Source organism: Pseudorca crassidens, chromosome 4 (genome assembly GCF_039906515.1).
Source record: "Pseudorca crassidens isolate mPseCra1 chromosome 4, mPseCra1.hap1, whole genome shotgun sequence".
Taxonomy (NCBI): Eukaryota; Metazoa; Chordata; class Mammalia; order Artiodactyla; family Delphinidae; genus Pseudorca; species Pseudorca crassidens.
The window spans coordinates 64,238,308-64,253,866 of record NC_090299.1 but is presented as its reverse complement, the minus strand read 5'-3'; the positions used below and the strand labels follow the sequence as shown (position 1 = coordinate 64,253,866).

Genomic DNA, 15,559 nt, shown 5'->3' with positions numbered 1-15,559 from the left:
AACTTCCAAAAAGCAGGACTCTTTCAGGCTGCATTCTTATACCCCAACACAACAAAACAAACAGTAATCCCCCCCCTCCACCAAACTATCAAACCATTTAGAAAATATAAAACTCTTGGATAAATTAGAAAGTCAAAGTGAATTAGAGATTATTTAGAAAAAAAATGAAAATACTACATATCAAAATCAAAACATTACATACATATCAAAAACATTATACAGAAAAAAATTCACACCCTTAAGTATATTTGTTATTAAAGATTGAAAGGAAACAAACTAACCAAAGAATTGAAAACATAACAAATTTAAAGAGAAAGGAACCATCAAAAATAGAAAAGAATCACCAAAAATAAATGATTAGAGAAATAAAACAGACTTTGATCAATAAACCAAGAGCCTGTTTTTTAAAAGGGTCAATCTGATAAACAGCAATAACAAAGAAAATAGAAAAAAAAATTAGGAAAGGAAAAAAGGACATGATAAATACAAAATAATGTTTTTAATTATCACAGAATATTATATACAACTTAACAATAATAAACCTGATGATTTTCTAGAAGACAAACTACCAGAAAAGACTCATGGAAAAAAAGCAAACATCTGGGCTTCTCTGGTGGCGCAGTGGTTGAGAGTCCGCCTGCTGATGCAGGGGACACGGGTTCGTGCCCCAGTCTGGGAAGATCCCACGTGCCGCAGAGCAGCTGGGCCCGTGAGCCATGGCCGCTGAGCCTGCGTGTCCGGAGCCTGTGCTCCGCAACGGGAGAGGTCACAACAGTGAGAGGCCCGCGTACCGCAAAAAAAAAAAAAAAAAAAAAAAAAATCTGAATAAAGCAATACCCCTAAAAAGATAGTGAAAAGACCTTCTCCCTAAAGAAAAGCGAAGAGACCTTCCCCCTAAAAAGGCACAACCCCAGAACCTTCAAGGTACTAATTTATTTAAACTTTCCAGGGCACAGAGAAAAATGGCAGTCTTGCCAGGTTCTTTTATTAAGCCAAACACCAAATTAAACCCTAAAACCAAAATCTGACAAAGATAACACAGGAACAGAATATCACAGACTTATCTCATTTAACTACTGTTGCAAAAATCCTGAAATCAATTCTGACACTACATTAAAGGAAAAAAACAAAACCTGAAAGATTTTTTTATTCCAGAAATTACTGTGACTAACATGAAATATACTAATAAACTAAAGAAAAAAAATCTATATTGGATTCGCCAAAGATTCTAAAAAGGCATCTATTTAAAACAACTCTTGCTAAAATAGGAATTTAAGGAATACATTAAGATCGAAAGTATGTATTACTCAAACCAGAAGCATTCCTAACATACTAAGCATCAAAACACACTACAACACCGCAATAACTAAAACAAGATGGTGGAAACTTAGGACCAAATAGCTCAATGGAATCAAAGAGTCTATAAAAGAAAATGTATATTTGAGAATGTAGTAAATATTAGTAATTATATTTTATATCAGTGGGTAAAGGTGACCTATTCATCCAGTTAATCATTTGGAGAAAACAATTAAGTTAAACTCTACTTCATACCATACACATAAAAATGCTAGATAAACTTTTTAAATTTAACTATTAAAAATACTGCAGAGGGCTTCCCTGGTGGAGCAGTGGTTGAGAGTCTGCCTGCCAATGCAGGGGATACGGGTTCGTGCCCCAGTCCGGGAAGAACCCACATGCCGCGGAGCGGCTGGGCCCGTGAGCCATGGCTGCTGAGCCTGTGCGTCTGGAGCCTGTGCTCCGCAACGGGAGAGGCCACAACAGTGAGAGGCCCACGTAACGCAAAAAAAAAAAAAAAAAAAAAAAATTTACTGCAGAAAATATTTTCATAATATTGGGGTAGGACAGATTTTCTTAAAAAGTGATAAAACGCAGAACCAATAAGGGAAAAGACTTTCTGACAAAACATGAATTCAAATATGTATATGGCTATATCAGAAAAAATTACTATAATCTATATTAACAAAGATAACTACACATGATATATAAAGAGCTCTCACAGATCTAGAAAGAAATACAAACAGTCAAAAGGAAGACAGGCAAAGGGTAAGCAATTAATAGAAAAAGAAATTAATGGAAAAAAGCTCAACCTCAGTAGTAATAAGGAAAATAAAAATTTAAACAGCAATGAAATATTTTTTGCACCAGACTGGCAAAAAATTTAAAGATTCTTAATATCCAGGGCAGGTTATGCTATCAGCGCATATAACTAATATGGAAAGTCCTTTTAAAAGGAAATTTGGCATTAGCTGTAAACAAATTTAATATACACACTCTGGACCAGCAATTTCACTTTTAGGAACTAGCCTACAATAACATTCATCCATGCACACAAAAATGTATGTTCAAGGATACTCAGTGCAACATGGTTTCCAACTTTTCTTACAGGCAAAAAGCCCATAAACAGAGCATGTTTAAATAAACTACGGTACTTTAAGAAATCACTTAAGAATACTATGGAATACTCTGTAGACTTTAAAAAGAAAAGAGTAGATCACAAAGTATGGACAGAAAAAATAAATAACAGTAAAACTACAAAATAGTACATAAAACACAACCTATTTTTGTGTTTATATAGACACAAAAGCAAATAGGTACACATGTACGCACATACATTAGTGTATGTATATGAGAAAAAACTAAGGAGGAATATGAACCAATTGACAGAAACTCCTCACTTTCTACATTATTGCATTTAAATGGTTTATAATATACCTATATTATTTTTGTTAACAGAAAAATAAAAATAAGAGATTAAAATGCATGACATATGCTTTCAATGACATCACAACAGAAACTACACACAATCCTTCTAGTACTCACTTGTGGTCCTTGAAAATGTCCACCAGAAAATTTTGGTTAATGGCTGGAAATATCTTAAAGAGCTGCTTCTCCTTTAGTTTAGTGGCACAATCTTTTTCAAATATAAGCGGCTCCCTTCTCTAAAACAAACAAAAAAAAGACAAAAACCATCTTTATGATGGAATTTACAATACTAGTTATGCTGACCCAAAAGCATGGTTATTTTATTGCAAAAAGACTAATAATTTAAAAGCAGTCACAGACTTTCTTCACTGATTAAAGGCTGAAATTAGTAATATAAGTATTTTTGCACAATTTATTTATATCCCATTTTTTGCTAAGTATTTGAAGCTGTTCATTAACACACACACACATACACACAATCACACATACACATATATGCGTGTGCATGTGTATATATACTCTCACATATACACACCCAACACATTCAATCATATTATACAAAAAAGGATATATATATATATATATATATAAACAGGATATAAATAAATGAAGTCAGAGAGTAGAGAAAATAAAGGTAAGAATATAGGATAAAGCTAGCAAGTAAAATTAGTATATAAATGCATGCCACAAAATCCTGTACAATTGCTAAAGGTGGGCCACAAATTCAGTTCTTAGCTTCTTAGTGGCCAAAGCAAAGGGGGAAACAAAGATTCTCAGTGTCCATAAAATAAAAACAAACCAGTTGCTCAGGAGAAGTACAGCTTTTCCTGGTACTGAGACCTGAGAGAAATTTCTCCCATGGGTCCTCATTAAAGGGACACTGTGTGATGCTGTGAACAACGTCCTCAAAAACATATTCTCCTCAATGGGCAGAAACTACAATGTACAAATAAGTTGCAAATTCAGGTTGACAGAAAATCTTAAAATTCACATAAAAAAATTTTTTTCACAAACATATTTACTCCAAAGTAATTGCATGAGATTTGTTACTGTTATTTTTTCAAAGTCATATTTGGATTGTTTAAATAGCCAAACCGAAAGAGTTTTCCTAAAATGTGCCATGTGAATTCTAATTGAGGAATATGGTAATCATTCTTAAAGTGATTTCTAACTCTAAGACAATTTACTGACATTGTGATTTAACTATGTAATATTTTTGTTTATTCCAAAAATCCTAATGTCTGAAAAATAACTTCCTATAAAATTTCAAAGGTGTCTCTGAAAATATAAAAATTACAATAATTTAGGAAAATCCTGGAATAGTTAATGGTTTTGAAGCCTAACCATATTTAGGCCATTTATAGCACCAAACAACAATAAAAAAAGAACCACAATAGGTGACAATCTGACCAGTAAAAAGAACTGATCAGACATCACAAGAGTGATGAAAACAAGCCACCTCAAGAATTTTAAACATTCACGTCTTATTTAAGATATACATTATAATCCGACCTTACTAAAAAATTCAGTGATCAGATTTACTAGCAATCTGCCAGATCATAGAGTTTCTAAACTACAAATTCTAGGGTCCCATCAATAAACTGAAAACTCATAACCGTAATCATGTTACAATTAATTATCCTATTCATACATTATGCCTAATGTTTATTTTATATGCTTTGCTTTATAAGAATTTAAAGATATTTCTCCTTTGGGAAATTCTCTTACTGAGAAATTTCTCCAGAAATTCTCTTAACTGAGGCTCTAAGGGGGAATACCCTCGGGATGAAGAGTATAGCTTCTATTACCAAACCCATGGAAAAAAAAGCAAAAATCACTGATAGGAGAAAAAAAAAAAAAATTAAGTTGGAAAGTCAAAGAAACTTTTTTGTTCATTATTATACTAAGAGATTAAAAGGCAGGTTAGAACCATAAAGATAAGTTTCAGTAGAGGAAAATGGCATTTCAACAAAAAGTGTCACACCATTTGAGCATAAGTTCTAGGCTTTCCTTATTTTTTAAGAAAATCTATTTCTCCAATTTATTACACACGTAAATTGAAGAAGATATCTGAAACAACACTAAATTATAAGATCCTACTGAAGAGATTGTTCTTTGGATTATGTAAACATGCAAAGATGGTAATGGTAGCTTATTTCCAACTTAATTAACAAGATAACTGGGGGAAATAAATATGAAGGTAGAAGAATCCCATCATTCTTTCTATGCCCCAATTCTACGTATTTCAGCCAATATAAAGGTGTTCCTTTGAGCAGTCAAATGAGTGAAAAAAGAGGGTAAAATGCTTTAAGATCACCAACTAAGAAATTTTTTTTCCTTGAGAATTGGACTAAATAACCTCTAAAGTCTTTTCCGTTTTGGTTCTGAAATTCTCTAATACTAATTTTCAGAATTCCAAAAAACGTTAAGAAAAAGAAATGCAAAATAAACAAAATTCTCTTACGGCTTCATATCATATAATTAGATATGTTGAATAAAGGACAAAAATTAAGTTCAAAGCAAAGTGAAATATCTGTTTGAACTTGTTTAATTACAAAGTTAGATAAAAAAGAAGAGTACTTAATTTCAGATTCATAAGTTTCTAAAATTTTTCTCTAAAAAAATTTTGTTTCAAAGATGGACAATTCTTTAATAGCAAGTGTCATTTCTTATTACTAACTTATAAATAAAATTATCTTCAAAGGAAATATTCTTTCATGTTTTTCTAGAATTAAAAAATTGCAGAAGTAAATGTTAAAGATAAGATATATACACCTGCAAAATTAAATCTAAAACAACAGATTTAACATAAATTGGCTTACTGTTATAGAATATCAACTAATTTTCCAGAAGCAAAGACCTCCAACTTCAAACTACATTTAAAACATTTTTCAATTTTAACATTAACTTCAATCAGGTTAAAATATGATTTCAGAGTAGGAAAAGTAGAATCAAATGAAAATCAAAAAGTAAACATATGATTAAATTAGAGTCAGAGACAAAGGCTTAATATTTATACTAACTCATACCAAATCATGCTTTTCCTGTAAGGCAATTTCTTCTGACATTATTTCTCTGAGTGATACTTTTTTAGTATGAGTGTTCCAATGATCCAATAAGGGTTGCATTTCAGGTGCTGCTAAAGTCTTCAGTAATTTTTTGCCCGTTCTCTGAGATGATTTTTGTTCTGGATTATCAAGACCAACACGCCCAACCAGGGAAGGATCTACAAAAGCAGTATCAATAGTGTCAGACCATCAAAAATAAATGTACAAATTAGGCATTATTCATTCTGTTACATCTACCTCAGAGAGACCCAGAAAACATGATTTTTTACTCTTTGCTTATAAATACAATATTCCAAGTTGTATTTCAAAGTTTCAAAATACATCTTCACATAATCGCAAGCAAGTATAAATGTAGAAATATTCAAATGAACAATGATCTGGGTATTACTGTAAATCAACTCAATGCTTCCCCACTCTTTTTCATATCACATCAACACAGAGAAAACAGTGACACACATATACACTGGTAAACAGAGGAAGCTGCAGCCAGCCAGAAGTGAGCAGCTTTGGTCAGCTCTGCTTGGCCACTCCAAGAACTGAAAGGATGAATATTTCTGCAAATCTGTAACCCATTGGAGGTCTACAATAAATACTGAACAAATGATATTCAACATAAGGAAGAAACTAAACATTCTAAGAAGTTCATAATAACAAGACTTAATGTATAATATTTCAGCTTTTCTAAGTACCACATTCTGATATACTCCTTTGATTTCCTGGAGAGTGAAGAAATAGCAAATACTGTCATCTGAATAACTCTGATACTCTTTGGGAACCTCCAGCTCTCAAACAGCTTTAGCTCTTGAAGCTACAACACAGGTCTGAACTAAAGTTAAGAATCTTCAACCTGGAGTCCTAGTACGGAGTGGACAAAAGAGGCATCTGAAGGAACTCAGGCACAAAAGGAGGACCCTATAACAGGTCTGCCACCCTGCACTAACCACTTACGACAATGCTATCTAAGAAATCTTCTGGAATCAATTATTTTCAATTTGGCAGATGTAATCAAAAAGCAGGTTGACTTTTGTGCTCTAATTATATTAACATCAATAAAAAATTTGAAAAATCAAGTAATATTTCAATGATACTCTCAAACACAGGAATACTTTATTGCTCTCAAACCAGAACAGTTTCCCTTCATTCAGAGCAAAATCATAAACAGGAAACACCCTGACTATGTGCATTAGAGCACACCTTGGGTGTTCCACAGCACTCCTGTTTGTTTTTTTTAAATTGAAATATAGTTGATTTATAATGTTGTGTTAGTTTTCAGGTGTTAACTGAAAGTTAAATGACATTATAGGGGCTTTTTTCTTCTTTAAGCTTTATTTTCTTTTGTATCAATATTAAATGTTAAAACTTTTATTTGCAAATCAAAATTCTTGGGTAACATATTTTGTGGAAGTATATTTAAAATGAATTAAGATTCAGGGACTTCCCTGGCCTGCTCCCAGTGCAGAGGGCCGGGGTTCGATCCCTGGTCAGGGACCTAGATCCCGCATGCTACAACTAAGAGCCTGCATGCCACAACTAAAAGACCCCTCACGCCACAACTAAAGATCCTGCACACCTCAACAAAGATCCCATACGCGGCAATGAAGATCCCGCATGCCACAACTAAGACCTGGCGCAGCCAAATAAATAAACGCTTAAAAAAAAAAAAAAGTTAAAATTCACACACACACACCAAGTTTCAACATCAAGACAAGAATATTAGAAGTGAAAATATGTGCTTTACCTTGCATTAATTTGCCACAGGATACCTCTTCTTGTCTTTGTCGCTCCTAAACACAGAGGCAGAACAGGATTGGCAAAGCAGGGTGCATTAGAAAACAAGCTTATATTATTTTTCTCTAGTAATCATTTCTCCCTGTAAAACTATCAATCATTCTTGTTAAATCTAATAAAAGCAGATAAATATAATTATAAATTGATTCCATCTATATATTTTTTCTACTTATAGAGCTCTTATGCTGTGATTTTTAAAAAACTGTTTATGAAAATTAGCACTGCAAGTCTTTAAGGAGTAAAAAACTATAATTTTTTTCCATTAAAAACAAAAATCAACAGTCATATTGAGCTCCATCATTAATTATATAATTTGGCCAGTCTGGAAATAATCTAAAATACTGGAAGGAGAAAAAAAAATCAGTAACCTGTTAACTGGTAAAATTAATTCTCTCTCAAAGTCAAAATTCAATAGAATCTTTCATATAACAGATTTTATTGAAGAGCAAAGGTGACAAAATGTACACAAAAGGAGCTTTCTATAAAAAGAAGCCTACCAACCATTACAGATTCTTTCCATTTTTCATGAATCACTTTAGCCAGATTCAGATCTATATGAACCACACAGTCCTCAACTGTTAGGGACCCTTGTGACGGGGGGAAGAAAAGAAAAGAAAATATGATCATTACTCATTATACATTTGCAGAAAACATACTCAACTACCTTATGCATCATAAAACTAATTTGTATTTTTAATTACTAACCTATGTCTCTAGTTCTAAATCTCTTGGAATATTTTTATGTAATATGTCATTGTTTTCACACTTCTTGGCAGGTACAATTATATTATGTTTCATATATTTAAGTTATTCATGTCCATTACACTAAATATATTTAATATATTCATTTCCATTAGTCAAGACTTTCCAGTAGGCGTATTCTAAGGAATTATCTTGCCTTAAGTGTATCTGGAGTAGCACCAAAGGATTCAAAAAGATGTATCTGTGCAAATAAGTATGAGGTAAATACCAGAGAAAACTTCCAGTATATGCACAAGATGAATACAAAGTCCATCTAAATACTCTCTATTTCTTCAAATTATATACTTAAAAATCTTCTACAAACACACTGTGTCAAAAATAATAAGGTAGGCAACACAAATTACTTTTACACTTCTAGTAACATAAAATAATTTTAAAATTGAACTAGACCCTCTATCTATATTCTACTTACACAAAGATACACATATAAGTAATTTACTTTTTCCTTACCTGAATCAATACCAACAGGGCCAAATAATTCATTGAGCTGAAAAGCCAGTTCAGGGGGCAATGCCAATTCCAGACAGTCTATGGTCAGCGATTTGGCCATCACTGGCGTGGGATTCAACGTCTCAGTTTTATCTTCTTCAGTAACTTCAGCTGACAAAGCACTCCCTGCCATTAGAATTTTTTCCACTTCCTGTTCATCTTCATTCATAAATTCTTCTGTGTTTGGAAATTTCACATAATCCTTTGGAAGATTTTCACTTTTATTTATGTCAAAAGAGTCAGTAAAATAAATTTCTTCATGTAATTCAAGATCTGAAGTGCTCGATACAGAATTTAAAATATCAGACAAATTCAAAGAAGAATTTATACTGTCTCCAATCTCAGTGACTTCTGGATTCTTCTCCATTTCACTCACATTTTTAGTGGTAGTAGCTTTTAGAGTGCCTGGAAAAAGCTGCTTAACATTATATAAACCTGAAAGTTCTGCCTGACTATTAGGAAGTACTTCATTATTATTCTTGAGATCTACATTAGGAAGTATACCTGTTATTAATCCAGGTTTTTCAGTAGTTACAGCTCTTATTTCTGCCTGCTCTAAGCTTTCCTTTTCTGAATTACAGGTGGACTGTACATTAGTGTTACTGATACCAATTCCATGGCTAAATTCTGGCACAGAAGAATTAGACTCCTCTAAGCTTCCTCTTTGGCTAATAATTTCCTTCAAATTCAGTCCCAGAGAAAATGGCCCAATTTGTGTTTCATCATATGACTTTTCTATATTCTCAAATTCAGTATCCTCACATAATTTAGTTTCAGAATCCAATAAAAGGCTCGTGGCCCAAATAATATCTTTGTTACACCTCTCATATAGGTCTTTTAGGGCTTCTAATGAAAACGATCCAAATAGTTTACAAAGAATGTTAAGATTTTCAGATTCATCAGCACTGGTAAGCTCACTTTCTTCAACATATGTGCTTTTGTCATACATTACCCTATATGGAATTGTTTCTTGAACATCTAATTTTGTGTTAATATTGAGAGCTTTTGGTTTAAATCCATCTAATCTTCCTGTTAATACTCTCAGAGAATCTGAAACACTAATTTTATTCTTTTCTATTTTCCATAAGAGAGCAAAATCCTGTGGTTCAGTCTGAGTACACTTGCCTACTTCTATTCCAGGGACTTCTTTAGTCTTTTCTTCTTGAAATTCAGCTAAAGTTTGTGGTCCCACTCCTCCAGGAGCAGTTGGCACACTATTGGTAAAAGTAAGAGACAATGTGTGTTGCCTATGAATCTTTTTACTTGGACAAGTTTTATTCTCACAGGTCATTTCATTGGGCAGCATTTCAGAACTTGCTCGAGTAGAACTACCCAACGTTTTTAGTTCTTCAGGACTTGTGCCCCAACAGGCCTCACGTGCTGTATATAAGGACATTTCATTCATAGTGTTGTTAGTTCCAAATTCTAGGTTGGGTTCATTTAAGCCAGCCTTTGGCATTCTTGATCTGTGCTCTCTCTGAGCTAAAGAATCAGATGAAGGCCAGTCACCCACAATGTTAAATGAGTCTTTTTCAGTATTTTTATAAGTACCATATTTACAGCTATTGAAAGATTCTGAGGCATCATCACACTGTGACTTGCTGTCATCCTCTACGTTTTCATGTGGAGATCCTCGTGGCTGGATACAATCTACACTCACAGATAAACTACTGTCTAATACTTTATGTGACTGAGGGCAATTATACTTTTTGTCACTGTGTATAGATAAAGCTTTCTCAGTTTTTCGGCTCCTTTTTGTCCTCTGACCAATAGACTTATCAACTGGCCAGTCACCAACAAAAGACAGCTCTTGTCTTGGGAACTTTTCCGAAGTTGATTTGCTTTTTTGTTTTCCAAAGGCTTTTTTCTTTACTCCTGCTCTTTCTTCCAGCGTTTCACTAGATGAAGATTTTTCATTTTGAAGTGGTACAGTATTTGAAAGACCACAGTCTTCTTGATTATTTCCACCACAGCAAATACTTGGTGATATTCTCTCTACAAAACTATCTGCACTGGTTTTACTACACTCTTTTTCAGGAGCCATTTCTACTGGCTCTTCTTTTTCATGTTTGTCTATTGCTCGTTCTTTGCTTTCAGAATCAGAAAAATAAATGTCTGGAGCTTCGTGAATGAAAGCACTCTGAATGTTAGGATTCATACCACTTATTTCTTTTTTTCCGTTGTTTAAATCTGCATTAGGGAGACATGTAACATTCTCAGGTAACAAATTTTCTTTGGTCACATCATGTTTCTTCTCTTCAATTAACTCTGGATGCTTCAGAGACGAGGATAAAACATTTTCTTCTTTTTCAGAGGCAATATCTTCATTGTCTCTTGGGCTGTAAGATTTGTTTTTAAGTATTATAAGGAAATCTCTTAATGTTGCCATTAATATTATGATTTAAAGAATCATTCAACTGAAAGAGAGACACTTGATCCTTCCCTAATACACTATGAACACATCGCTTTATTGTAATCCCAACACCTAGCACAACGCTTGGCATACAAGAAGCACTCAGATTCTTTCAAATTGAATAATTAACATGAGATTTTCAGTTAAGGTGTTTATTATGCATTAAATATTAAAGTTAAGGTTCTAAATTTGTTCCCAGAATAGGACACTCCCTAGCTCCTTTCCAACCTATTTAAGCTTAACATATGTGAAACTAGGTCTGCCTCTATACCACCTGTCATTTGCTGCAGAGGAAAATGCTTAAGATTGATTTACAAAGTCTCAAAGAGTCAACCAACATGATCTGCACAATTAAGTGAAATGAGAGAAAGGGAGGACAGCTCTCATTTGAGATGTCACTTGCTAAATTTTTTAAAGCCATCCTCAATGTTAATTTCAGACTCAGAGCACTTTTGCCAAATCATTATACTTTCAACTTCCGTGCATTTTCCTTATTTAACAACTCATCTTCCTTTCTTTCTTTATTGCAGGAGTTCTCAAAGTCCCAACTATCCCATGAAGCCTTCCTAAGTGAAATCACACCTAACATTCAGTTTTCTATATACCAAATGCTGTTTATAAGTCCTTCACAAGTATTAATTCATAATCCTTATGAGATCCTTATAAGCAAAGTGTTATTATTGCCATTTTGCAAATGAGGAGCCGAAATATAGAGAGATTTTATAATTTGTCAAAGATTACAAAGCTTTGGGATTTGAAGCCAGGAAATACAGCTAAGGAGCCCATATTCTTAACCACTTTGCAATACTGCTCCTCAATAAAAGAGCATTTGTGAATTTTCTTTTCCCAACTCCTTTTTAAAAGGGTCTCTCATCCCTAATCATCAAAAAATGTGAGCAATTCAGAACTTTATTTATATTTAAGACTCTTCTTTACTCACTTATTTATTCAATTGTTTATGTATCCTAAATGTTTTTAACATAATCAGTACTATCCTGAATTGCAAACTTTCAAAAGGCTGTGACTTGTTATTACTTAGTAAAAGTATACCATGCATAATACATTTTTACGATACTAGCTTGAAAGAGTATTTTTATTAATACCTAAGAAAATTAAGAAGTAATGTGACTATATACCAAATAACAATAGAGGGTAGATAAGGTAACAGATAAATATTGGAATAGCAGCAAGTTAAATAAAGAAGGCAGGAGTATTCATAGTGTAAACATGGACCTACATAAACCAAAAGACAATGAAACCCCCATGTATGTCATCACCCACATAAACTTTTACTTCTCTTGCTAACCATATATATCCTGCTCCAGGTAAGACTATACCTAAACCCTACAAACAACAAATGCCTACCTTATTTTTAAAGTTATTTGGCAGTGATTTTAGAAGTTCCTAAATTATCAGATTTTTTAAAATTAAGTTTTTAAATTGAATTTCTGTACATAGAGACTTTAACCTACCTAGTACTTCTGTCACAAGAATATGCACACAACTCGATACGTTCCATTTTCTCTGGAACTGAAGAACTCATGATTATGGGCACTGAAACAAAACGTTGATAGTGTTCCAACATTCTTGTTATTTTTTCTTTGCTTATCCCATGAATATTACGCCTAAAAATTCCAGGGGAAAAAAAGAGTAGAAGGAACATTGGTAATTAAGTTCTTAAAAAATCGGCTCATATAATGTTAAGAGAAACAACGATACATTTCTAATACATAAAAATATCAAAACTGGTTTATTATGATACAATATAAACTATCTGATTCTAAGTTTCATTTTATTCAGAATGTCCTAAATTACCATTTTCTTAATCATGCCATACAATCTTTTCCAAACATCCTTCATCAACTTGGAAAAAAACAGCAGATCTTAATAACTTTAAAAGAAGTTATTCTCAAGCTCTGCCAAAAAAATCTCATATGAACATGACCATCATTTCAATTGATTAATTATTAACTAGTGACTGAAAAAATTCCACTACAGAGGCTTCCACTTATGCCAGTACAGCAGACTAGATGTGCCAAAGGACACTTCTATTACAGTAAAACTGGATCCCATACGAATTAAAGCAGACACACACTTTAAAACATTTTAAGTTCAAGTAAAGAAAAAACATTCTTAGTATTTGAAGTCTCTGGATGTCCAAATATGAAGTTCGTTATATTTGTGCTTTCATTCATGGTAGCTTATTCCTTTGTTTTTGTTTATGAGCTCACACTTAGTTGAATCTAATATATGGGAATCCTTAGGCCTTAAACTGGGGCTGCTTTCATTCATACAGCATCTGAATTTGCATCTGCCAGGAGGCAAGATGGTATGCTTTAGTTCTTCAAGGGTCTTGTCTTAATGAAAACATCCCAGTTGAAACTCTCCTATCTCAGGATGGTTCCAACTTTAGTGTCTGGATCCTGGGGCTAATATTAGCATTTGCCCCCTGGGGAAATCTGGCTTTCATATTTAAATACCTCAGTCTTATCTGGTTTCAGATGACAGAGAAGCAAAGAGATAGAAAATATGAAAGAGAGGCTGAGACATAGACATAGAGGACAGAGCAAAGAGGTCTAGTATACATCTAATCCAAGTCCCAGAAAGAGAAGAGAGAGTATGTGGGACAGAAGCAATTTAAAGAAAAATGGCTGAGAATGTTCCAGAACTGATGAAAGACATCAATCTCCTAATCTCACAAATCCGACAAATCTTAAGCAAGATAACTAAGAAATCTACAACTAGAAACACAGTACTGATATTGTCATTCACCAAAGATAGAGATGATATTAAAAGCAACTAGAAATTTAAAAAAACGAATCATCTACAAAGAAACCAACTATTAGAATTACACCTGACAACAATAATAATGGACAAATGTCATCATCAATAACAGAAACTATCAATCTAGAATATATACACTCAGCAAAAGTATCTTATAAGCATGAGGACAATAAAAGGATTTTCAGATTAAAAAAAAAAAAAAAAAGAAAGAGATTGACATGAAACTGGTCTACAATGTAAAGAAAATCCTAAAAGATGAACTGTCAGGCAGAAGGAAATTCTCAGATGAAAGACCTATAATGAAAGGAAAATTAAGCACAAAGCACTACACACAGCACAAATAACTACACGAGTGAAAACACCATCTGTACATTCCAGACAATCACAGCACGTGAGCTGGAAAGGAAGTAAGTATCAGAGTTAACATGTTTGAAAGTCCTTGCATTTGTGAAGAGGAAAGCTAGGAAAATGGTTTAATTTTAAAGTCTGCATGATAAAACTTTTAATGTAACCACTAAAAGAGTTTAAAAAGTGTATATAATCTCCAAATTAGTAGAGAAGGAAAAAACGAGTAAGAAAATTTGCATTCAATTAAAAAAATCCAAAAAAGGCAAGACAGGAGGAAAAAAAGTCAAATATATAATTTTCTGTGATAGGAGAAAAAACAATCACAGAAAAGGTGAGATTAATAAAAAGTACAGAGAGAGACAGCAAGAAACAAGACCAATTATATGAATACCCAAAATAACTGTAAAAGAACTAAGCTTATCAATTAAAAGCCAAAGATAGAGTGAATTTTTTAAAACCCAGCCATACTGGTTATAAGAGATATACCTAAACACAAAGATACTGAAAGGTTGAAAGGAAAAGTATAGAAAAAGAAGTAACACTCAAATACTAACTAAAAGAACTGGTATAGTTCTATTTATATTAGACAAATTAGATTTTATAACAAAAATTAATATTAATAAAAGAAAATTACTAGACAAGGATAAAAGGTTCAATTAGAGTGATATAAAAATCTTAAGCTTATATGTACTTCAAAAAATATCCTCAGTATATTTAAAGCAAAAATGGGCAGAATTATAAGGAAAAACTGACATAATCAACATAATAGAGGGAGATATCAACACCTCTCCCATAGTACATTTTCTCATCCCTCTCTTAAACATTAATCCATCAAGCAAAATTTTCTGGAAAGTAAAGCTACAGATGCGAGCAAAAGAATAACCATGATTTAATGATATATTAATATACTATAACTGTTATACATTATCAAGCAAATATGAACATTTATAAAAAATTGACAATGAACTAGTAAAACACATCTTTAAAAATATCAGAGAATTAGTATCATACAAACCGCACAATCTTACCTACTGCAGTAAAGTTGAAAACCATTTTTTTTGAAAAGATGAATTTTAAAACCATCTGTTCCAAAATTTAAAACATAGCTCTAAACAACCCAAGGGTTAAAGAATTAAAGTAACAGTAATGCAAAATAGAAAATAAATAATAAAAAGAAGATATT

General features: G+C 32.8%; 1 protein-coding gene across 12 annotated transcripts in view; it reads right to left on the bottom strand.

Annotated features, from left to right (window-relative positions):
- N4BP2 (NEDD4 binding protein 2) overlaps positions 1 to 15,559 on the bottom strand; it is a 90,159-nt gene that overhangs the window by 25,717 nt on the left and 48,883 nt on the right. For 11 of the 12 annotated variants that reach the window (XM_067735773.1, XM_067735772.1, XM_067735769.1 and 8 more), the window contains 6 exons: positions 12,717 to 12,869; positions 8,793 to 11,170; positions 8,082 to 8,167; positions 7,531 to 7,576; positions 5,754 to 5,950; positions 2,842 to 2,960 (listed from right to left, as the gene is read on the bottom strand). In XM_067735773.1, the coding sequence (XP_067591874.1) occupies positions 2,842 to 2,960; positions 5,754 to 5,950; positions 7,531 to 7,576; positions 8,082 to 8,167; positions 8,793 to 11,170; positions 12,717 to 12,869 (2,979 nt within the window). Of the gene's footprint in view, positions 1 to 2,841; positions 2,961 to 3,523; positions 3,661 to 5,753; positions 5,951 to 7,530; positions 7,577 to 8,081; positions 8,168 to 8,792; positions 11,171 to 12,716; positions 12,870 to 15,559 lie in introns of all 12 variants that reach the window. The other variant, XR_010942960.1, reaches the window with a different exon arrangement.